The following is a 25,116-nucleotide window of genomic DNA, read 5'->3' on the forward strand; positions in this document are numbered from 1 at the left end:
TACAAGTATCATAATGAAGCAAGAACAAGCATACATCACACCATCATAGAATCACAACCATCACCTACAAATTACTCCTCAGTCCCCATCATATATATAATAATTGACCATACTCAACCCTAATTCATTAGTAGGATTTCCTATTAGAGTTTAATCACAATTCATCATAATTCCTCAATTTCATCACTTCAATTATCGGAAGTAGCATACATACATAAATCTAGTTCCACTCTTGATTTCATGTCCTCATTCTTGACCCCATTCTATCCATGATAGCAATTCTAGGTTTTTCTAACAACTCATCAATTTCTCCTCACAAGGCATAAACCCACATACTTTGGATTCTAAGGATTATTCATGTAATTTATTCGGTACCATGAAGGTCTACACACAACCCTACCATTGATTTACATATATTACGTAGTAAGCACAAATTTAAAACTACTCAATTGTAAAAAAAACCTAGCCTACCTGGGCGCCAAGCAGTTGTATAGAGTTTGACTTTGATTCGAGTTTTCCGGGTTTGTGACGGCGAATTTGTCCAATAATCTGCAAGATTTCACCATCCTCATGCTAGAATTCTCCTTCTCCTTCCTTCCCAAGCTTAGAGCAGCTTTTCTGAGGTTTCTAGGGTGTTTTACGACTTATTTAGGTATTTTAGGAAGATGGAGAAACTAGGATTTCTCGTAATTTACATTTTGTCTCGCCTCACCCGCTCTAGCGGCAACTTACCTGATGTGGCGCCGCCGCCCCAGCAGCATCTGTCCCGCTAGACAGTGGCCCAGACTTTTTCACAGATTTTTGCCCTTCCTAAATAACGACGATTCGGATCGTTACAAATCAATAACGATTTACAACATACTCGAATAAAAAGAGAAGTCATGAAATAAAAATAATATACACCACGTTATATGCTCACAACTAAGAATAAGCAATAATATACTTAAATTGTAAGTTGACTTATCGTGTGTGTGTGTGCTTTTTTAATTCAGTTTTAATAAAGGATATCATATGTTTATATTTGTTGAATTTTGATTTGAATATTTGCATACTATCCTAAGGATTGACGACTTCTCTTACGAGAATGACATGGAAAATACTTTATATAAGTGGTTTTTTTTCATTCTCTAATTTAATTGCTTTATAAGAAATTTTTTAAGAGCATTTATGTATTATATGGAAAATACTATAATATTACTAAATCCGAAAAAATATTATAATTAGAAATCGGCATCGACTAAGTCGTACCTTGTATCGAAGTCATCGTTAAAAGTGTGTTAGGGTTGGGAATCGAGTTCGAGAGTCAGATATCAAGTCACTTCAAGAAAAACTATTGGCACAATTATATATTTCCTAAGTAATCAATTATAATTTACAACTCAGTTGTATAAAGGACGAGTCATAAAATAAAAATAATATACACCATATTAATCATGCTCACAACTTAGAATGAGCAATAATATGTAATTTGCCCTGTATTTAAATGTTATTTTTTAAATTGATAAAAGGGAACCGGTCACATGGGCGCACATAAAATATTTGATAACTAAATGAAACAATATTATTTCAACAACGTTCGTATATTATTTTTACAAATAAGTATATTATTGTGCCACTTGGGAGAATTATAAATATTTTGTTCCAATCAAATATGAAAAAATTAAAAAATTAAATATTTTACTCTAAGACCAAATATATACCGGACATGTTTAAAATTATAATATTCAAATGGTATTCAATCTTTTTAGTATGTTAATTGTTACACATGTATATATTTATTTTAAGCATAAGTTTAAAATTTCTCTTTATATTTTCAAATTTCTTGTAAAATCAAACCAAAACATGAAAATGAAAAATTTAAAATAAAAAGAACTTTGCAATCTGTCAAACTAAGATACGTATATTAGTTTAGAAACTAAATCTTTTAAAATAAAAGCCATTCCACGAGAGAATAATGCTTGCACCATTGCACGATCCTTTTTGTGTTTCTTATATACATATTTCTTGAATAATCAATTACGACACCATGTTATAATATACACCATGTTAGTCATGCTCACAATTAAAAATAAGCAATAATATACTATAAATAGATTATCATCATATAGATATTTTCACTCACCAATCCATAAAACCATATATATCATAGAAACATAAATTGATAATATATGGAGGAGAAGAAAAACACCATTAATGTAGTTATGTTACCATGGTCACATAAGTCCATTTTTAGAACTAGCCAAAAAACTCACAAATAAAAATTTCCATATTTACTTATGTTCCACTCCAATAAACCTAAGTTCCATCAAGAAAAATGTCACAAAAGAATCTATTTATATATAATAGTCTATCTATATATAATAGGAGAAGAAAAAGTGACAAATGTCAGCGCCACAAATTTTCAGAATTTTAAATAATAAATAATTAAATATTATAAATTCAAAATTTCAAATAAAAATAGACATGCCAATACACAAATACTGAAAACTGTCAACATTTTTTAAAACACATTTTATATTTTTTAAATCAAATCTATAAATAGTAAAATAATAATTTATTTTTCAAAAAAATTTGAAAATTTACTTTCATGATAAATATTTAAGATAATGCTAAAAAAGTTTATATTTTAAATAAATAAATTATTTTAAAAAATTATTTTAAATTTTAAATTTTAAATTTTAAATCAATTCTAAAAATTAGTGAATAATTGTATTTATTATTAAAATTTAAAAAGGTTAAAAAAATTTGGAGTCTGATTATTTTTATTTTTTTTAAATCTAGGATTTACAAAGTTTTCACTATCTATTTATTTTGTTTTAAGAACACAAAACATTTTTAATATTTTATATATAATAAGATGAATAATTCAGTTATATATAAAATCCTCGATGAGAAAACTAATATATAAAGTCCTAAATTAAATATAACTGGTCACTTTAAAATTTCATTATTTTTAAACTTCTCTCTTGCAATTGTTGAAAGGAATTTACTCTCCATTAGACAAAGAACTCCTAAACTTCATTTTGTCAAGGTAAGTTGTCATATATCTTTAGATTATTTTTTGTTCATCAAAACTGGATAGTAACTAGCCTTATTTGTTTATGGTTTTACTTTTGTAAAATGAATTGTATATAAGTACGTGCATATTACAGCGGACTGATGATAATAAGTGCTCAGACAATTGTGAAGAAACGAAGAAAGACATACGCGAGTAAAAAATAAAGAATTACGTGTGAAGAATGTCATAATGAAAACCTTGATGAATATTGTTGTGCATTGCGAGAACGAGATGGTCTACGACACTCAAATACGTTTTTTCTTTTCTTATTTCCTCTAAACACAATAAATAATAATTTTCTATTTCTTTGTATCTATATTTCTAAGATTAATATTTCTTTTGTTTTTTTGCATGTGTTTTTTTAAAAATAATTGCTTACAGAGAATTTTATTGCTTAATTTTTTTTTTTTGAAATAAACCTATATTCTATAAAGTGCACAGAGAGTTTTTATTGCTTTAAAGAGGAATTAAAAGGGATCTATAATCTAAATTATTATAAAGATAAGAAAAAATATGTTAGTAATCCTCATAAAATAGATTTTTTTTTTTAAAAAAAACAAGTGTTTGCCTTTTCTTTTTTTTTTGTTCTTTTTTTTTTAATGTTCCTAAAATATAGGAACTATAAATTTATGTTTAGAGTTACATAGATTTAAAACACAAATAAATTTAGCTTGTTATTTTTTAATAATATTTTAACAAAATATCTGGCAGGGAAAACATATTTTGAATTTTTTTTGAATTTTGAATAAACATATACAAAAAATATATCAACATGCCATATAATCTCATGATATCAAATATTTTATATGAATGTTAGAATTAATAAATTATCAACATAATTACTTTTATTCAAACGACATAAAAAGAATAAAATACAAACACATAAAAACATTTGAAAAGAATTTCATATTTGATCAAGAAAAAATAATTCTAAAATTAATAGTATCCTAGAAAATAGACACATGCCAATGCACAACTAATGAAAACTATCAACACTTTTTAAAACATATTTTATATTTTTGAAATTCAATTTATAGATTAGTAAAAAAAAATTAGTTTTAAAAAAAAGTTAAAAATTTACTTTCATGATAAACATTTAAGATAATGCTAAAAAAATTGATTTTTTAAATAAATAAAATAATTTTAAAAAATAATTTTAAATCAATTCTAAAAATTAGGGAATAAATTTATTTATTACTAAAATTAAAAAGCTTAAAAAATATTGGAGTTCGATTTTTATTTTTTTTAAAAGCTATGATTTACAAAGTTTTCACTATCTATTTATTTTGTTTTAGAACACTATACATTTTTAATGCGAAATATATTAACTATCTTTCCAAAACTTCTAAATTCAACATTTTAAAAATAATAATTCACTATTCACTATTATTTTAAATAAATAGATTACTGCATTTATATATAAAATGTTTAATATTTTATATATTAAACTAATAAAATTCATATGTATTTTTCACCAAAGAAATATATTAGTAATTAATATAATCTAAGCGGTAGTCTCTATGTTTATGGATATCTATCTAATTTTTAAATTTTAAAAATGCCAAAAGACAAAATTTCAAAGTTGCAAACACTAAAAAAAAGTATGGATATAAAATTTGCAAACAGTAAAAAAAAAATAAAAAAATTTTACGGTTGCAAAATTACTATTTCAAAACCAAATTATTAATCTTTATTTTAAAAAGAATATTTATCCAATTAAATAGGGAGTTTTAAAACTTCTTTGCCACGTTGCTAAAAATTAGAATTGGATAACTATTAACCAATACATTTTGAATTTTAAATTTTAAGCCGTCAACTAAATAAATAAGTTAAAGATGTATTGATTATTTAAAAATTATATAAAGTCCTAAATTAAATATAATTGGTCACTTTCAAATTTCATTATTTAAACTTCTCCCTTGCAATTGTTGAAAGGAATTTACTCTCCATTAGGCAAAGAACTCCTAAACTTCATTTTGTCAAAGGTAAGTTGCAGGGCCGGCTCTTGCCTATAAAATTTTAGGCATTGGCCTTTTGGGGGCCTCAAATTTTTATAAATAAAAAATTATGTATCTTAACCCCATTCAAATAGAAGAAATTAAGGAAACATTGTTTTGGATTCTTACATTTTCTTCGTTAACACTCGCATTATTTATCCTTTGTAACTCTTTTTGCACTTTATTTCTTCAAATCTTTGATAGTTAGAGTAATACACTCTCAAAAATATGAATCAATAGTCGCAAAGTGTTGAACAAAGTGCATTACAAATTCTTTTTTTTAATTTATTTGTTAATTTTCATATTAAAGTAGGTATACCAAGTTATCAACTTTTTGAATCAAATTCTATGATTCTAACTCTTATCTTTAAAGTTTATCAACTTATTACTTAAAAAATTGTGTTAATAATTCATATAATAATTGGCTCAATAAAAGGATGTTTTTCAATGTTGAATTGATAAAATCTTACTTAAAACTAATAATTAAAAAAAAAAGTGTCTGAAAAATCATTTATATAAAAGATATTAAGTAGTAATTTACGTCTAGAAATTTAGAAAAATAAATAGATATAGATAAAATTTATATAGATTTTAGGCCTCTAATAAAAATTTCGCTTTAGGCCACAAATTATGTTGAGCCGCCCCTGGTAAGTTGTCATGTATTTTTAGATTATTTTTTTGTTCTTCAAATCTGAATAGTAACTAGCCTTATTTGTTTGTGGTTTTACTTTTGTAAAATGAATTGTATATAGGTAACTGCATATTACAGCGGAATGATGATAATAAGTGCTTTGACAGTTGTGAAGAAACGAAGAAAGACATACGCGACTGAAAAATAAAAAATTACGTGGGAAGAATGTCACAATTGAAACCTTGATGAATATTGTTGTGCATTGCGAGAACGATATGGTCTACGACACTCAGATATTTTTTCTTTTTTCATTTCCTCTAAACACAATAATTTTTTTTTTTTGTTTCTTTGTATCTATATTTCTAAGATTAATAATTCTTTTTTTTTTTTGCATGTGTATTTTTTAAATAATTGCTTACAGAGAATTTTTATTGCTTAAATATTTTTTTAAATAAACCTATAATCTATAAAGTGCATAGAGAGTTTTTATTGCTTTATAAAAAAAATTAGAAGGGATCTATACTGTAATTAGAAAGATAAGAAAAAACATGTTAGTAAATCTCATCAAATAGATTTTTTTTTTTAAAAAAATAATTGTTTGCCTTTTTTATTTTTATTTTTGTTAATGTTGCTATAGGAACTACAAATTTATGTTTAGAGTTACATAGATTTAAAACACAAATAAATTTAGCTTATTTTTTTGTAAAAATAATTTAATGAAATATCTGACAGATAATTGTATGTATAAATGATGACCCTATAATATAGGGTTGTATAGCGAGAGAAACAAGGAATATTGGAATATTGTTATTTTTGTTTTTTCTAATTATATTATAATTTTACATAAATTTAATTGGAAAAAATATTTTGATTTTTTTTTTGGATTTTAAATAAAACATATACAAAAAATATATCAACATGCCATTTAATCTCATGATATCAAATATTTTATATGAAATGTTAGAATTATTAAATTATTAACATAATTTTTTACTCAAACGACATAAAAAGAATAAAGTACAAACACATAAAAATATTTAAAAAGTATTTCATATTTGATAAGAAACAATAATTATAAAATTAATAGTATCCTTAGAAAAATTTCAACATAATATATTATAAATGAATTATGTATTAATAATATTAATTTAATGTGCTCAAATAAATCAGTTAATGATTTGTATATTATTATTATTACCATTATAAATGAAATATATTATAATGTGCATAATAAATTTTATTAGTTATTTTAATTATGAAATTAATACATTTTAAATCATCTGCGCAACACGTGAGCACGTATACTAGTATTCTCAATCAATAGAATTTGTTGAACTTAATCTTCCTCCTCATTACCACACCACCAATAGCCTCCCACACCATCTCACAAACACTCTAATCGAAGCATTTCAAAACGCCACTCCAGAATTTTCAAAAATATTACAAACTCTTAATCTAGACTTAGTCATTTATGACTTAAATATGACGTGGGCTGCTGAGTTCGCGTCCTCTATAAACATTCCTGCCGTGCAATTCCTCACTTTTAGCATTGCTATGATTGTTTTATTCTTCCACTAAGCCCGGAGTTGAATTTCCATTTCCTGAAATTTACATGAGATGCTTCAAATGCAAAAGCTTGCAATGGAAAACTCAAAAGTTAATATGAAAGACGCATTCATGGAGGCCATTAGGCAATCGCGTGACATTATACTAGTGAAGGATTTTGAAGTGAAATATATGGATTATCTCTCTGAATTAGTTTCCAAGAAAATCGTCCCGATAGGTTCTCTAGTTCCTGATTCCATTGAACAAAATGATGAGCATGATGTGGGCATCATGCAATGGCTTGACAAGAAAGAAAAAGGTTCAAGTGTGTTTGTGTCATTTGGGAGTGAGTGGTTTCTATCAAAGGAAGAAATCCATGAAGTAGCACAAGGGCTATAGCTTAGTAAAGTGAACTTCATTTGGGTTATTAGGTGTCCACAAGATGAAAAAATAAGTATTCAAGATGTATTACCACAAGGATTTTTTGAAAGGGTAGGGGAAAGAGGAATGGTTTTGGAAAAATGGGATCCACAAGCCACAATTCTACAACACACGAGTATCGGTGGATTTGTGAGTCATTGTGGATGGGGTTCATTAACGGAGAGTATGAAATTTGGTGTGCCCATCATTGCAATGCCAATGTACCATGACCAACCAATCAATTGTGGAACATATTGGCATGGGAGTTGAAGCATTGAAGGATGAAAATGGGAAGTGGTAATTGAAGAAAGTGGTGAAAGTGTGAGGAAGAAAACTAAAAAATTGAGTGAGAAGATGAAGATGAAAGGGGATGAAGAGATAGATGGAGTGGTGGAGGAGTTGGTTGCACTTTGCAACAACAACATGAATTCATTTTGATTTATTTTAATTCATGTACCTTTTTTTTTTATTTGTTGGTCATATGCTTGTGATATTGTCTACTTTATTGTTTTTCTTTGGGTTTTCATTGTGTGTTTGATATTTGTATTGCAAATATTTGATTTGTATTTTCATTATGTGTTTGATATTTATATTGAAAATATCCATTGATTTGTATTTGCACTCTATAAGGTCTTTTAAGAAAAGAAGTGTTTGAGTCATCATGGTTATTGTGTGTGTGCGCGCGTGCATGTGTTATTAAAGAAAGATTGTTACTAAATATCGAAAGATATTTCTTAGTTTGTCTGGACAAGAAATTTAAGAAAGTAATTTATTTTTTTTGGATTTGTGGTTTTATATTAAAGATGTGTATAATGTATCAAAATATCATATAATTTTATAGTTTTAAACATGTCACGTAGAATATTTACAACTTCAATCTAATATAATATACGTATACGTTTATTGTCTATTTTAATTTGTTCTTAGGTAAACAATTATTTATGTTAATTTCTCAATGCAGAGTTGGCTAAATATTTTTTCTCAATCAATAACAAGTACGTGTAAGTAAACTCAATGTCAATACCAATAAGAGTTGTGGTGGGGTGGTAAGTAATCCTCCATCCTTAACCAAGAGGTATCGGGTTCGAATACCCTTGGGTATGGAGTCGCCTTTGTTAGGAATCCGAATTTAATCGGAATCCGATATGGATATCTGACACTGGATGGAAAACCGAAAAAAAAAAAACTAATGTCGATGTGTGTTTGAATACATAATAAGTGATAAAAATAAACAATTCTACCACATCAATCTCATCTTATTACTACTTCTTACAGAGTTGAATTAGCTCTTTAGCAGCTCCATCTATCTCTTCATTTCCTATAGATTTCAAATTTTTGCTGACTTCTCTAACTTTTGCCCTCAAATTCCCTCTTGTTACGACACCTTTAAGAGTTTTCGCGATTTCTTCTCTATAAATTTTCCCATCATCATCTCTAACAATCTCCATCGCGACTCCCAATTCTACCATCAACTTAGCATTCATAGGTTGATCAAGATGTATAGGCATTGCTATTATAGGAACCCCAAAATCTAAACATTCAATTACATTATGCCAACCACAAGGACTTATAAATCCACCAATACTTGAATGATTCAAAATTCTTGATTGTAACACACATTTGTCCAAAACTCTTCCCCTTTCTCCAATTCTTTCAAGAAAACCTTTTGGCAATACATCTTCAACATTTCGCTTTTCCCTTTCTGGAAATCTTACAACCCATATGAAGTTAACATTACTTAACTCCAACCCAAAAGCTAATTCCTCCATTTCTTCTTTTGACAAGAAATACTCATTCCCAAATGACACAAAAATAGTTGAATTCTCATCTCTTGTTCCTAGCCAATCAATAACCTCTGCGTTATCCACGTCATTAGTTACGCGATTTTTTATTGGTAGACCAACAGGAATAACTTTCCAATTACTCAATTTAGTGAAATAATCAATATATTTACCCTCTATAGTTCTAGAGGTACTCATCAACATAATTTGTATATTTCCTTCAGCAAAAGGATCATCAACATCATCATGTTCTTCCTCTCTAGAAGATTTCGCAATCAATTCATTCAGTTTCATCAGCTCCATTTTTCCAGGATAAATATCCTGAAAAGGGAATTCAACCTCGGGTTTTCTCATCGAATTATAAAAGTATGAAAACACCGCTGCACCCATAACTACGAATTTCATTGCTGGAATCCCCTGTTCTTTCGCTACGCCTTCAGCCCATTGCAATAATAAGTCGTAAATAACCAAATCAGGTTTCAGATTTTTCAAGATTTTCGCGAAGTTGGATTTGGACAATTTGAGTGTTTTTAGAACAATGTGATCCATATCGACTGGGATTTCATTCGTCGTAAGTTTAGGTAATTTTGGTAAACAAAGCTCAACCATCTTAATTGAAGCAGAGTATTTTTCAGGGATTTGTTTATTTATAGTTTCTCGACTTATAATTGTAGAACAAACGTGGACAGAGAATCCTCTGTCCGCGAGTTTCTTAGCTAAGTCGAGGAATGGAGAGATGTGTCCATAAGCTAACCACGGAAACATAAGTACCCTCAAAGCATTACGATGCTTTGGTGGTACTTGTGTAGCCATGGAAACTTTTTTCCTAAAACAAAAATTCATGTTTTTTTTTTTTTGAGAGTGAAAGAAGGAAGAAAAATGAGAGGCTTTATTAGAAATAATTAAGAGAAAACAATATTAAGGACAAAAATAAGTTTCCTGAGATTTCAATGTATATATGTTGTTGATTTTTACAATAAGAGAAACAAGAAATGCTTTGTAAAACACATCAATATTATTAATGGAACTACATATTGTAAAACACAAAGTTTCACAACTAGTCCTTTCGGGATTACTCAGTTGGTTTAGAGGGTGGTCATTTACAAATTACACCACATAGATGACCAGGGATTATCCTGCTCAATGTCTTTTGTGTCGAGCCTATTGCATAGGGCTTGTCTACGGCGGTTTACAATGCTATGTAGTACATAGAGGGTCGTGGGCATAAAGTGTTTAGATCTTATTTTAGATACACTTATATATCTATAGAATAATTTAGTACATTTAAAAAATATTGATTTTCATTTTTCCAAGAACAAATCAAGGAGAAAATCAACAGCAATACCTAATTTCACTTTGAAAGTAGGATTTTAATACAGAAATAATATTCTCAGAACAGTAATTAATACAGAAAAAATATTTTCAGTGTCCAAAATTAAATTAAAAAAACATAAATTTAATTTAGAGCGAAAAAAATTAAAATTCATTGAAATCCGATCCGAAGGTGGGTCCCTATTAAGGGTGTGCCCTTCCCTGCCCTACCCCAACTGCCATCCCTACAGTAAAAATATATATATAGCAAACGAGGTATAAATGTTATTGTTGATCTATAACTTCAATTATTTCAAATTTAAATCAGTATGAATCTGGTTTATAATTATGTATATGATACATAACTTATATATTTGATACATAACTTATGTATCGTTTGTTATGTATCGGGCGAAAAAGCAATGTATACGTGAATTTTAAAAAAATCCAAAATTATTATAACTTAAAAAATTTTGAGATAAAATTAATTAGCGTCTAAACTGTTGCAAATTTTATCCTTTATACTTGTTAAAATGTTACACTAACAATCACTCTCACAAACATGTGGATATTATCAAATCTGGCCTTACACCAACCTTTTTTCTTTTTTTGGAGTTATTCAGCCAAACCAAGAGGTTAGGAACTTATTAATATCACCATAATTATTAATTAATATTAGTATCAAAATTATGGCAAAAGAAGGACCACACTTGCTTGGCAATTAAAATTTTGCCAAAATAGTGCAAGGGCTATTACATCTCTTGTTAATAGTTGCTACAACCTAAACATCTTAACTTTGCATTTCTGATACAATTTGGCAAGAAATTTTAAAAATCTATAATATTTTTTTATTTTAAAATATATTGATTTTTTTTTCTATCTTTTAATTAAAAGATATTAAAGTTAAAAGGGTATTCAAAAAGGTAAAATAACATAGGTAAAATACCATTCTGATCAAATTCTGACCAAATTTTCTGGCCAAAAGGATTTTTCCTAATTATATTTACTTTCTTCAAGAAAGAGCAAGAAAAACACAAATAAAAGTTGAAAAAGTATTGTATTATAAATAGGGCATATCACAGTATTGTTGAGATATTCGGGTCATGAATTTCAGAAACTGAATACAAAAATACAGCGTAAAACGATCTAGTTTTCAATTTTTTTTTATTAAAGGTAGAATCATAAGATTCGAAATAATATATAAGATAATAAATTTTCAATTATATCTTTTACTATCTACCAAACTAGACCAAAAAAAATAATTTACATACTCGAAGTTTTTATTTCTAGAAAGATCCCTAATCCCCATGCTAAGGAGTGCACCTCACCAAATGATCTCATTGATCACGCATCCCATTTTTTAATCTTCTGAAAATAAAAGTCATTCCCCAGAGATAAGGTTGACACAACCTTTTTGTCTTTTTCTTAATAATAAAGTATTTTATGACTAATTTAATATGTGTGCGTAATCAATTACGACATGTTAATACTTAATATATTCGTTATACATATATATAAAAAGTAAATTTTAGGAATAACAAACGTAAAAATTATATTAGCACTTTATAGCTACAATTTTGATATTTTCGCTTATATTTGTTATGGAGCATCTAATTTGTATAGATCGCAGACATCTAATTTGTATAAAATCGCGGCGATTTGTATAAATCAGGCATCTATGTCTATGAAAATTGTGTTTTTATATGAATATGCTCTTTGTGATAGGTTAGAGTGGCGAGCGAGATTAGGAGAGAGAGAGATGAGAGAGGCGAGCGAGAGAGGAAAGAGAGTGGAGAGAGGTGAATTGTATATGTATATCGATTAGATAATTGTATATATATATATAACTACTATGTATATGTATCAATGATTGTGTTTGTATATCTGCATAATATTTGAATTTGTATACAACAAAATCGAGTTAATATACAATTGAACCGAGTTAAAACATTTGTATTTATTTATCAAACCTCTCTCGTTTTATAAAACACAAATTGTATGTTGTATTTGTATAATTTGTGTTTGTATAAAACGAGAGAAAGATAAAAGAGAACTGAGCAGAGGAAGATTTGTATTAGTATAATTATAAGTGTATAGGACGGAGAAATTTGTATTTGTGTATACAGTCTCTCTTGCTTTATACAATTGTGTTTGTATAAAAGTGAGGGAGGCAAGGGAGAAAATTGAGAGTGGCTAATGAGATTCAGGGGAGAGAGGCGAGAATGACAAAGTGTTTGCTACGAATTAGAATTAAATAAAACTATAGTCATATCATTTATTTTGAATTAATAATTTGCTATAATGCACAATTTTCCCTATAATTAAAGCCACGAAATAATATACAACACGTTCTCAACTAGCTCACAACCAAGTTGAGCACCCAATAATCTATTTACAATGTACTCTTTACGTACTTTATTCGTATCAGTTTATGTGATATAATTTGTATTGACACAATTTTTTTTTAAAAAAACTAAAAATATACATAAAAGATTTTTTTTTAACAAATTTACCTAAAAATAGTTCTTTTTAGAGATAATGATAAAAAACACACTTGAACTATCATTTTTTCACAAGTTTTACACCCCTAATATCAACTATTTTCTTTTTCCTGAATACAAACTATCATTATCCATGTACTAAAAAGATACACATCAAATATCCGTTGTTCCTTTTTTCTATTCAAAGGATAATGATTAATCCAAATAGTAAACATGAATAACTTATAGTTAAGGTGCGTTTTAATACATTGATGATAATAGTTATAAAAATTAAATAAAAAGAAACATTTGATAACTAAGGTATGATATTGACTTGAAAAACCTCTAATTCAAATATTTTTCGACCATTAACTATTCTTTTAATCTACTTAATTATAGTCTTATAGATTGTCACGACCCAAAAATGGACGTGATGACACTCGTCTTAATCCACCAAGACAAATTAGCCTAAAACTCAATCATTACAATAAAATGCAAAATTTTTTATAATAAACTCAAAAATATCCCCAAAATCTGGTTGTCACGTGTACAAGCCTTTAAAGTATTACAATTGAATCAAAAGAAAAATACAAGTCTCATATGACATTGTTTCTAGAGTAGAACAAGATCACAAACATGAGTAAGAAGGTCTGCTGAGTTGACAAACAACTACCTCACAAATCTCCAAGAAGCCTCGGAAAAGAAGAGAATATATCATAAATGTCCGGGCTAGTAACCTACAAAAAATTGTAGAAACAAGGGGTGAGTACCAAACCACACGGTACTCAGCAAGTAAGCCTCTAAACACAAGCTAAGGGGATAGAATACGGGTACTCCTTACACCCCAATCGAACCTCCACAACTACAACCTGCATAAAACCAGCCCAACCTAACAGCTCATAATTCACATAGCACACAACTCAACAACAACACTCTAACAATTACATATCCTCAACAACAAACTCAATATTCATCAATCGAAATTCCACAGAAAGGCACTCACAAGATCATCAAAACGCAATATCAAGTTCACCAATGATAAATATGTGCAATGCAATGTCAAGTATAATGATGCATGTCTGATCTAGTGATACACACCCGCTGTCTCTCAGTTCGGGACCCATGAGGGACATATCTGTCCATGCATCCATCGCGGCGCGTGATACGTCCCTCGATATATAGTATCCATCGCGGCGCGCGATACGTCCCTCAAAATATAGAATCCATCGCAGCGCGCGATACGTCCCTCGAAATGGTACATCCTCTTATCACATAACACTTATCACAACCATGTCTTAGAACCAATGCAAATGACATATTCACACAAATAATGAGGAGATGACCATTTTCATAACAATACACAATTTACAACAATACAACCGTGATACAACATCAACAATGATTCAACATGTCTTTCAACCCAGTCTCAAACATCATACATCAACAATTAAACACATTGCCTTTTATTACCCCTTTTTCATCATTAGAAAATAATGAATATGTACAAGTCAACCCATCACCAAGTCTCATTACCCCCAAACACATATCACAAGGAAATACATGAATTCCATACACTTAACAAGGGTTTAGAAATCCACTTGCCTCAAGTAATCGAACAATCACTCCGGGACTTCAGCCTTTCCCTTTTGCTGAGCTTCCAAATCAATGCAAATCTAATCAAGTACATAATCACAATAAGATTTTGAAACTAGCAACACCCATTTTACTATAGGTTTAGCCTAGACCCAAAATCTCACTCAATTTATAATCAAGTTCCTAAATCTTGATTCCAACCAATAGGTCAAATCTCATATTTCCTAAATTTCAAGTCTAAGGTTAAGTCATAATTTCTCCAAACACTACAACCCTGAGAGTTTTCATATAATATAATATACCCAATATTCAATTTCACATCTTAATATATCAAAACTTGAATCATAATGTGATAACTAGATATTAACTAATGTCAAATATTAGTGATGTGCCTCAAAACAATTTGCAGATTAACATATTTCTAATGTTCAACTATAAACATTAGTTCACTAAACTATTAGCTCCACAATCACGTCCAATGATTAGGCCGTCATTGTCCAATGATTAGGTCTCATTGGACAATGATTAGGCATTATAAATCAACCATATTCCTACCCCAACTTCAATACATACGCCACTGACTTTGTTTCAACTTTTCCTATTCAATTTTCTTACTTTCTTTCACAACCAACATTGCAGTAATAATCATTAAAATACGACATAAGCCAATAAAAATGTCAAACCTATATTCGTTCAATAATGGTATCAATATGTAATAACTTGCCACTCACATTTTGTCCCCTTAAGACCCAATTCTAATAGCATACACAATTAAGTGTTCACTCTTTTTCCTTTCACCATTAAGAAGATTGTCACACTGACGCCACATGCATGTGATTATTAGTGGGAAATATTAGTTAACTAATGGGACAATTTAGTGTAAACTCTTTCACTAGAAATTATGTATAAAACAACAATCATAAAAGCTCAGCCAAAATACTTACGTGAAGGAAGAGCACTCGCTGCTCATTGATGTCGCTTAGGGTTTCTCCCTATTCTTTTTTTTTTTCTTTTCTAAAATAATTAAATAGGTTAAATCTCACTAATTTTATTTATATACACGGGTCAAGTGATAAAGGGTACCAAGTAAATTATGGACTTGACCCATTAACTCCCAACTAAATAAATTAATTATTTAACAAATATCCATCAACTAAATAACCGTAGTTAAACAAATAGTTCAAAATTCCCAACCAACTTCATAAACTGATCAAAAGTGACTCAGGGCAACTATCGAGATGGATAAAACGATAATTTTATAAAAATTTCTAAAAATGACTTTCCGGATCATTACATAGATACTCTCTCTACGCACTAGTAAAGTTTTTATTACCTATAAAGTCACATTCTTTAAATGTGCCTAAATTTTCTACTTCAATATTCTAAATAAAACAATCACACAAGTCGTCACTTTGCATTAAATTTGGCAAGAAGTCTACATTCAATTTTTTTTCTATTAAAGACGGCTACCAATTACTCCCTCCGTCCCATTTTATATGTCATCCCTTTCTATAAATTGTTGGTCCATAATATTTGTCATTTCATAAAATCAATGCATAAATTACCATATTATTCCTTTTTTACCCTTGTGAGTTATTAGCCTTGAAAAGATATACATTTGACCAACTTAGAAAAACCAAGTAAATTATTCATGTTCATTGGTTAAATTAATTAATCAAAATAAATTAATTCATATTCATTGATTGAAAACTTGAGTTCCAAAAATATTAAATAAGGGTAGAAGGGTAAAGTTACATCATTTCTTAATGCAAATACAGAGTAAAAATGTGACATAAAATGAAACAAAGAGAGTACTTACTTTACTTCTGGTAACTATTCTTTCGTCTTTAATCAGATATTTCATATTTAAACTTTATTGGTACACATAGTCAACTTTTATCATAAAGTTCATCACACTTTTTCGTTTAATAAATAAAGGTAGCCAATGTCACCAACTCCACAAATAGCTCCTCTCTCATACTTCTTTCCTCTGTAGAATAACAAAGCATACCATGGCTACTTTAAGGGTATTGATGTTCCCATTTTTGGCTTATGGACACATATCTCCATTTCTAAACGTAGCTAAGAAACTCGCGGACAGAGGATTCTTGATTTACTTCATTTCAACTCCGATAAATCTCAAATCCACCATCAAGAAAATCCCTGAAAAGTATGCTGATTCGATTCAGCTTATCGAACTTCACTTACCAGAATTACCCGAACTTCCTCCTCATTACCATACTACCAATGGTCTCCCACCCAATCTCAATCACATCCTTCAACAAGCCCTGAAAATGTCCAAACCAAACTTTTCAAAAATCTTGGAAAATCTGAAACCTGATCTGGTGATTTATGATGTATTGCAGCAATGGGCTGAACGTGTCGCGAATGAACAGAACATTCCAGCAGTTAAGCTTATAACTTCGGGTGCAGCTGTGTTTTCGTATTTTTTCCACATACTGAGGAAACCAGAGGTTGAATTCCCTTTCCCTGCTATTTATCTCAGGAAAATTGAGCAAGTAAGATTGAGTGAAATGGTTGCGAAATCTAATAAATCGAAAGAACCTGATGATGGGAATCTTCTAGTTGATGGGAATATGCAAATCATGTTGATGAGTACTTCTACAACTATAGAAGCCAAATATATTGATTATTGCCTTGAATTGAGCAATTGGAAAGTTGTTCCAGTTGGTCCACCAGTCCAAGATCCAATCACTAATGACGCGGACGATATGGAGCTCATAGATTGGCTAGGAACAAAAGATGAGAATTCAACTGTTTTCGTCTCCTTTGGGAGTGAGTATTTCTTGTCAAAAGAAGATATGGAAGAAGTAGCTTTCGGGTTGGAGTTAAGTAATGTTAATTTCATATGGGTTGCAAGATTTCCGAAAGGTGAAGAGAAAAATATTGAAGATGCATTACCAAAAGGTTTTCTTGAAAGAATTGGAGAAACGGGAAGAGTTTTGGACAAATTTGCACCACAACCAAGAATTCTAAATCATCCGAGTACCGGAGGATTTATAAGTCATTGTGATTGGAATTCAGCAATGGAAAGTATAGATTTTGGGGTTCCTATAATCGCCATGCCTATGCATCTTGATCAACCAATGGTTGCTAGGTTGATCGTAGAATTGGGAGTTGCGGTGGAGATTGTTAGAGATGATGATGGCAAAATTCATAGAGAAGAAATAGCGGAAACTCTTAAAGGTGTCATAACAGGGAAAACAGGGGAAAATTTGAGGGCAAAAGTGAGAGATATAAGCAAGAATTTAAAATCTATAAGAGATGAAGAGATGGATGCTGCTGCTCAAGAGCTAATTCAACTTTGTAGGAATAGTAATAAGTGAATCTTATGATTCAATTAACAAAATAATATTGTATGTAAGGTGTTTTTGTTTGTCTTCAAAATATATTGAGGTTGAAATAATGAGAAAAACATAGAATACCATGTAGGATGCGTGTGTCTATTTGTTCAACTTTATACATGTTTAAGTTTCTACGCATAAATGTAAGTTGAGGCCAAATTAAAGGGCATTTTTTTGTATTATGTCTATAATATAACTAGTACAACAATAACAACGCGATTCTTTGTCCCAAACATTGTTGGGTTGGCTATGTTTATTTCACATAATCATTACATTAACTATAATCAATTAGCATAAATGTCTGCCTCAACGGGATTATCTAACAAAGCTATTGAATCAGATGAAAATGTCGTAGAACTTCCCATGATCTGATGAACAATTGGTTGAGATTGAAGAGGCTGAGGAGGTACTTCTAGCACTTCAACTTCGCCTTCAAGCATTTCAACTACTTTACTCATTGAAGGGCGTTGTATCGGATTTGTTTGTATACACCATAATGCAATCAAACACAGCTTCCTAGCAATCTTCTTTTCATCATCGTTCGCTCCTTCATCCACCACAATCTCTTTCCCCTTGTTGAACTTATCGTAAATATAATAAGGAAAGTATTGGCTGGAATTCTCTTCATTTGCAACTTCATTTCTCTTCAAGTCCAACATTTCCATTAGCAGCATTCCGAAGCTGTAAACATCAGCTTTGTACGAGATTGCTCCAATGCTTCTGCTGATCAACTCTGGAGCAACATATCCAATCGTTCCACGAGCAGCTGTGAGAGTCACAATGCTCTTATCTGTTGGATATAATTTCGCAAGCCCAAAGTCAGAAATCTTTGGAATGAAATTCTCATCCAAAAGAATGTTGTGTGGTTTGATGTCAAAATGCAAAATTCGTACATCACAGCCTCGATGCAAATACCCGATTCCTCGAGCCACTCCTAGAATAATGTCATACTTCCTCTGCCAACTTAACAGAGGACTTCCTTCTTGACTGGTACTGATGTACTTATCAAGTGATCCATTGGGCATGAAGTCGTATACAAGAGCACGCTTTGTTCCCTCAACGCAATACCCCATGAGTCCAACCACGTTGACATGATGAATCCTTCCGATGGTAGCTACTTCATTCATGAAATCTTGCCCACCGGCTTTAGGCTTGCTCAACATCTTCACTGCTGCATCCCTTCCACTTTGAAGCTTTCCTTTGTACACAGTTCCGTAACCTCCCTCGCCTAATTTCTCTTTGAATCCTCTTGTCATTCTCTTTATGTTGGAGTAATTATATCTGATTGGCATGAAATTGTTTTGTGTTTGCAAAAAGCCTTCAATCGTATCATACATTGACAAATGCCTCCTTTTGAATTTGTACACGAGAAATGCAATTACCAACGGAAGGCCGATCACAAATTTTGCTACCAAATACACTGCACGTTTGAGAAATCATAGAAAGTAACTTCCCCTTAGGCCAACAAAACATAGAAATGATAAGGAGATAGAAGGCAATGTTTTCAGAAATATTGCTATTAACAGCTTTCTATACTTACACTATAAGGTACACAATCTTTACTTATATCATCATGACGTATAAAGGATTCAAAGAAATTAGTTATTTCTATTAACATCTTTACTAATGATTTTGTATTTCGAATTTTTGTGTCGTGCTCACTTTTATGCCATTTAAACACATGATCAATGGAATGATAAGTTTTGTGCAGCCAAATAACATACAGCTTAATGAAGGGATACATAAGTAATAAGAGCTTACTCGGGAAAAGCTCAAGTAGCGCCAGACTGATCCCTGGTTTGATTAAAGTGCAAAATATTTAGAATGAGAGATCAATGGAGAATTAAAAGCATATGTAGAGAAAAGTTTGAGTACTCACTGGGAATCATTAAAGCAACACCTACAAAGACATGAAGAAATCAAATTGTAGTGAGTGAATCCATTGTTTTCCTAATAAAGGAGAAAATCATATATAGTTGAAGTCGTTACTTATCCTTTTTCCGAAACCCGGATAATAGAGCTCAAAGCCATAAAGGATTGCTTGATGAAAATCAGAAAGGGAAATGTTGATCTCTGCATCTTTAATATTAGGCCATGAGGTAAAGCCTATAAATTCTGCTCTGCATCCATCACTCACTTCAGAGACATTCATTTCTCCAATCTTTAAATAAGTGTATCTGCTTAATTTGCAGCCACTAATTTCCACAAATGTCGAAGAATTATTAATAGGAAACGGACAGTTGAACATGAAGATGGGCTCAGCTATTGTTTTATAATATCTATTAGTATACTTATATGATTGAAAGATTCTATTGTATTGGTTGAAATTAAGCTGAGGTCTGAAAGAGCATAGATCATCTTGTTCTTGTGTTTGTAAAGTTGGATCTACCAGGTGAATTGTCCGATTATCATAGCCGATGCCTTGAACGTGCAACTTTTTGGAGAATAACCATATAACTGTTTGGTTACCTTCACAAGCTAATTCAAATTCTGGATATTCTCTGCAATATTCTGGATCGGTGTTTAAACGAAAAGGGTAGTGTATGTTACGGATATCGCCACAAGCAGAAGGAGGACAGTAGTGTTTGCTCTTCCGAGCATGGCATGTTTGCAGAAAGATGATTTGAAGGATTAATGTAAAGTATTTAAGCTGAGAGTTTCCTTTAGACATTTGTGTATTACTCAGGTTCAGCTGAGACTTCACAATTATTGTTGAGTAAATGCAATTATTGATGGGAAAGTTGCAAGTTGATGAAGGGCCCTCATGAGGAAGACTTTGACGTTTACCAATTTGTTAGTGAGGGAGATGGATATGTCATGTTTCCCCCACATGCCAAACACACCTTTTGCTCAAACTGTGTATTTGTGTTGAACGGTTCTGACTTTATATATTTATTTATAGGCATAATACATAAATATATATTTTAACTTGACCTCATTTTATATTTATGTCCTCCAATTTAGGGTGTGCACAAGTATACACTTGAACTTGTGTAAAGTTGAACAAATAGACATATGTGTCCTACATGACAATTTGGGTCCTATGTGGTGTCCTATGTGTATTATATATACATCACGTAGGACTCATGTGTCTATTTGTTCTAGTTTATAAAAGTTTAAGGACCCGTTTGGTAGGCGGTATTAGATAAAATAATCCATGGATTAAAATTTAATCCATCTAATACATTGGTTACTTTATTTAATTTAATCCACAGATTGCTTATCCACCATATGTGGTCTTATCTTATCCCTAGAAAATGGAGGGATAACTAATCCAAGGTTTAACAAACCTCAGATAAGATCCCTAAATGACTAAACTATCCCCTTATTCCTTTTCCTAAATTTCTTTTGTAATTTAATTTCCTTTTTATTTATATTGAAATGGTTATAAATGTTCTTTTTTAATTCTCCAAATTCGTTTTGTGTAATTTAATGATTTCACTAAAAAAAAATTCTCCATTTTTCTTGACTTTTTTTCTTTAAGATAGTTTGTCAATTAACCACTTGAACTATTTATTTTTATTTTTATTTTTAAAAAAACAAGCTTTAGGTATTGAACAATTTAAGTAGTCTTAAATCTATGTTAAGTTTAAGATATACTTGACCAACAAAAAATTAGAAATACACCGTGCCATTAATGATCTCCTTAAAAGTGGTACATCACACCTTAAAATTAATAATAATTATATATATATACATATTTGACTTAACTTGTTAAATGGAATAGAAAATCCAACAAAAAAATAATATTGTCCGGCGGTTATCTACTTTGACTCAATTACATGAAATTAACAATCTCATAATTACACAAGATTAAGTGGAAAGTAATGAACCAAACACTTGACAAAAAATAATCCCTACATTACTAATCCATGAGTTACTAATTTCTGCATTACTAATCCCTGCATTGTCAATGTTTGTACCAAACGACTCCTAAGTGTTTACTTGTGCAAACTCAAAGTTAAAGGGTATAAATGTAAATTGAACAAGTAGGCACACATGTCTTACGTGACATAATACACATAGAACGCCATGTAGGACACAAAATTGTCATGTAGGACGAATGTGTCTATTTGTTCAATTTTATACAAGTTTAAGTGTCTACTTGTGCACACTCAAAGTTAAAGGTCATAGTTACCAACTGAAGTCAAGTTAAGGATCGTGTTTATATATTATGCCAATAATAATATCATTGTTACGAGTTATGACTTTAATTATTGAAAAAAAGGGGAAAAAATCTCTCTCTATATATAAAGGAGGAGCATAGAGAAGGTGATGTGGCACCTTTCTATGGCCTCCATTCATATTTACCCATTTTCTCTTTTTTTGAGCATTTTTCTTTAGTTTATTATTTATTTATTTTAAATATCTCATAAAGTCTTTATACTCAATTACTCAACTTTTCATCTCCCACTATAATATATCTTCTTTATTAGATATAATGTGCATATATTCATAACTCTCTTAATTTTCAACTTTTCATATTCATAACCTTCTCCACTATAATATATCTTCTTTATTAGATATAATATGCTATAGTTATAACTCTCATAATTTCCAACTTTTCATATTCATAACCCTTAAATATTAATTATGAAAGTTAAGATACCTTATGATATTCCTCCATTATTTTCAATATGAATTCATATTTTGTTTCATTCTACCCAAAGTTACCCTTCATTTTCACTATAGTATCATATTTATGCTTTTGTTTGGCTTGAAAAAGAAGAAAGCTTTTGAATAGTGATAGGCTTGTGAAGTGATATTGACAAGAGCTTAGATAATTATGCGTTGATTTCCTTTTCCTTCTATTTTTTAATGATATGTTTATTGTACTATTTCTTTTTTCTCTTTTTTTTTTTCTTATGTATCTCTATGATGCCTCTTAAATTTATTTTTTATATGAAGAAAGCTTTTGAATAGTGATTGATTTGTGAAGTAAATATCAACAAGATTGATGCCTCTTTGCTTTTATTTGATTTGAAGAAAAAAAAAGCTCATCAATATTGATAGGTTCGTGAAGTGGATATGAAAATATTTTAGACAATTATGTATTGATTTTATTTTTCCTTCTATTGTAAATTTAAATGATTAAAGTCACATTGATATGTGTATTGTATTATTTCTTTCTTTCTTGTGAATCTTTATGATGCTTTTTATGTATAATTTTTATAGGAACTTCTTATTGTTGTAAGTCTATAATTTCTTTTAGTTCAAATTAGTATTATAAAATACTAGAGTAGATCCTAATGAGATATCACTTCCTCAGGAATTTATCTTAGTTATATTTGAAATTTTGCTATAAATACAAATCAAGTTTAAAATTTATAAATCTTTTCTCTTGGTTCAAATTAGTAACTTAATTATGTTAAAATTCTGATACTAATCAAATTTTAAAATTTATAATTAATTGCTTAAAAGAAATAAAATTTAATAAAGTAATTTTTTATTTGTTGTTTATTATGTAAGTTCTTAAAGCTACCGATAAATATGCTTGCATAAAAAGTTTAAAAGATAAATATAAATAACATGAATGGAGAGATGATGCGGTAATTCTAAAAAAGTTTATATACACAAAGAAGAAACATTTATATTATTTGAAATAATTGAGACAATGTATGCATAAAAAGTTAAAAGATAAATATAAATAACATGGAGGGAGAAATGATGCGGTAATTCTAAAAAAAGCTTATATACACAAAGAAGAAACATTTATATTATTTGAAATGATTGGGACACAATCATAGTTATTGATATTATAAAGAAAGAGTATAACTTACGTTTTCATCATATGGTCAAGTTGTATTGTTTATTATTTTTCTACAAAATTCAATTCATTAAACATAATTACATTTCATATTTGGTTAGAAGAGGGCGGAAAAGATCAAAATGAATAAAGTTAAATTTAACAACACAAATGAATAACATAAAGTATTAACTAAGTATAAGTTTGTTTTATACTAGGGGATTATAAATTAGTACTAGATTTATCTCTAAAATTCAAAAATAAGAAGATGATGTATGTATATTTAGTCAAATATATATTGTATCTGAATTAATAGCCTAAATATAGAATAAATATGAGAAGAGGGCATTTTGGGTCACCATTGTTTGAGTTCATTTTGGCTTACATGCTCATAATGTTTTGAAATTTTAATAACAATTAGTTGACTGACTTTCTAAGAACAAGAATGTTAATTATATCTTTTCACGTTATAAAAATCATTATTCTTCGTTAAAGTTAATTGGTACGTAGAAGTTTTAAAACATTACTTACTATTTAATTGTAACCATTACTTATTTACATTAAAAGTATATTAATTATATTTAACAACCCCAGTATATATAATCTATTCTTTAAAAGTATATTTATTTATTTCTTCTTCTATTGTTTTTTTTTTTACTTTGAAAAATAGTGTATTTATGTTATTTATTTTAAAATCATGATAAATTACAAGAGGTTCTTTTACTTCTAAAGAAGATGATTACATGGAAAAAAATTATATATTTTTTCTATGGAACCAAATTATACATCTATAAATTTATAGAAAGGTATAATATAATTATCTTATATTCTTTTTTTATGTAAGAAAGAAACTCTTAAAAATTATTTAAAATTTCAACTAAAATTATTAAATATACATAAATATACACTCTTTATATGTATAATATCTCTTCTATTCAAATAATATTTAGTAAATTATTTGTGTTTTTGATGACCATGCGAAATGCGGATGTATTCACTAGTATACAATTAATGCACAAGCTCCTTTATATATCGACTTCCACAAAGCGATCATCCTTCATTTTATTTTTTTAGTCAAATTAAAACATGAATATACTAACTATATAACGTGTAATTTTTTGATGACATACCAAAATAGTATAGTGGCAAATTATTGTTGAACGGAGAAAGTAAAATTTTAAAAAACTAT

General features: G+C 29.4%; 4 protein-coding genes across 5 annotated transcripts in view; 1 reads left to right on the plus strand and 3 right to left on the minus strand.

The window, feature by feature from the left end:
- LOC125836959 (UDP-glucosyltransferase 29-like) overlaps positions 1-25,116 on the minus strand; it is a 129,209-nt gene that overhangs the window by 4,130 nt on the left and 99,963 nt on the right. The window lies entirely within an intron of this gene.
- Positions 8,914-10,245, minus strand: LOC125837085 (beta-D-glucosyl crocetin beta-1,6-glucosyltransferase-like). The gene has a single exon (XM_049516233.1). The coding sequence runs from the start codon at positions 10,243-10,245 to the stop codon at positions 8,914-8,916; it is 1,332 nt and encodes a 443-aa protein (XP_049372190.1).
- LOC125837097 (beta-D-glucosyl crocetin beta-1,6-glucosyltransferase-like) lies at positions 16,820-18,202 on the plus strand. The gene has a single exon (XM_049516242.1). The coding sequence runs from the start codon at positions 16,829-16,831 to the stop codon at positions 18,161-18,163; it is 1,335 nt and encodes a 444-aa protein (XP_049372199.1). The 5' UTR covers positions 16,820-16,828; the 3' UTR covers positions 18,164-18,202.
- LOC125837093 (rust resistance kinase Lr10-like) overlaps positions 18,335-25,116 on the minus strand; it is a 58,749-nt gene continuing 51,967 nt past the window's right edge. Inside the window, exon 2 of one of the 2 annotated variants that reach the window (XM_049516237.1) lies at positions 18,335-19,400. In XM_049516237.1, the coding sequence (XP_049372194.1) occupies positions 18,466-19,400 (935 nt within the window). In that variant the 3' untranslated portion in view covers positions 18,335-18,465. Of the gene's footprint in view, positions 19,500-25,116 lie in introns of both variants that reach the window. The other variant, XM_049516238.1, reaches the window with a different exon arrangement.

This window comes from Solanum verrucosum, unplaced genomic scaffold (assembly GCF_900185275.1).
Source record: "Solanum verrucosum unplaced genomic scaffold, falcon-dt-bn FXZP01000165.1, whole genome shotgun sequence".
NCBI lineage: Eukaryota > Viridiplantae > Streptophyta > Magnoliopsida > Solanales > Solanaceae > Solanum > Solanum verrucosum.

Bases quoted from the DNA above. Each gene is read 5' to 3' on its own strand.
- LOC125837085 (XM_049516233.1), bottom strand. From the start codon at position 10,245: ATGGCTACACAAGTACCACCAAAGCATCGTAATGCTTTGAGGGTACTT.
- LOC125837097 (XM_049516242.1), top strand. From the start codon at position 16,829: ATGGCTACTTTAAGGGTATTGATGTTCCCATTTTTGGCTTATGGACAC.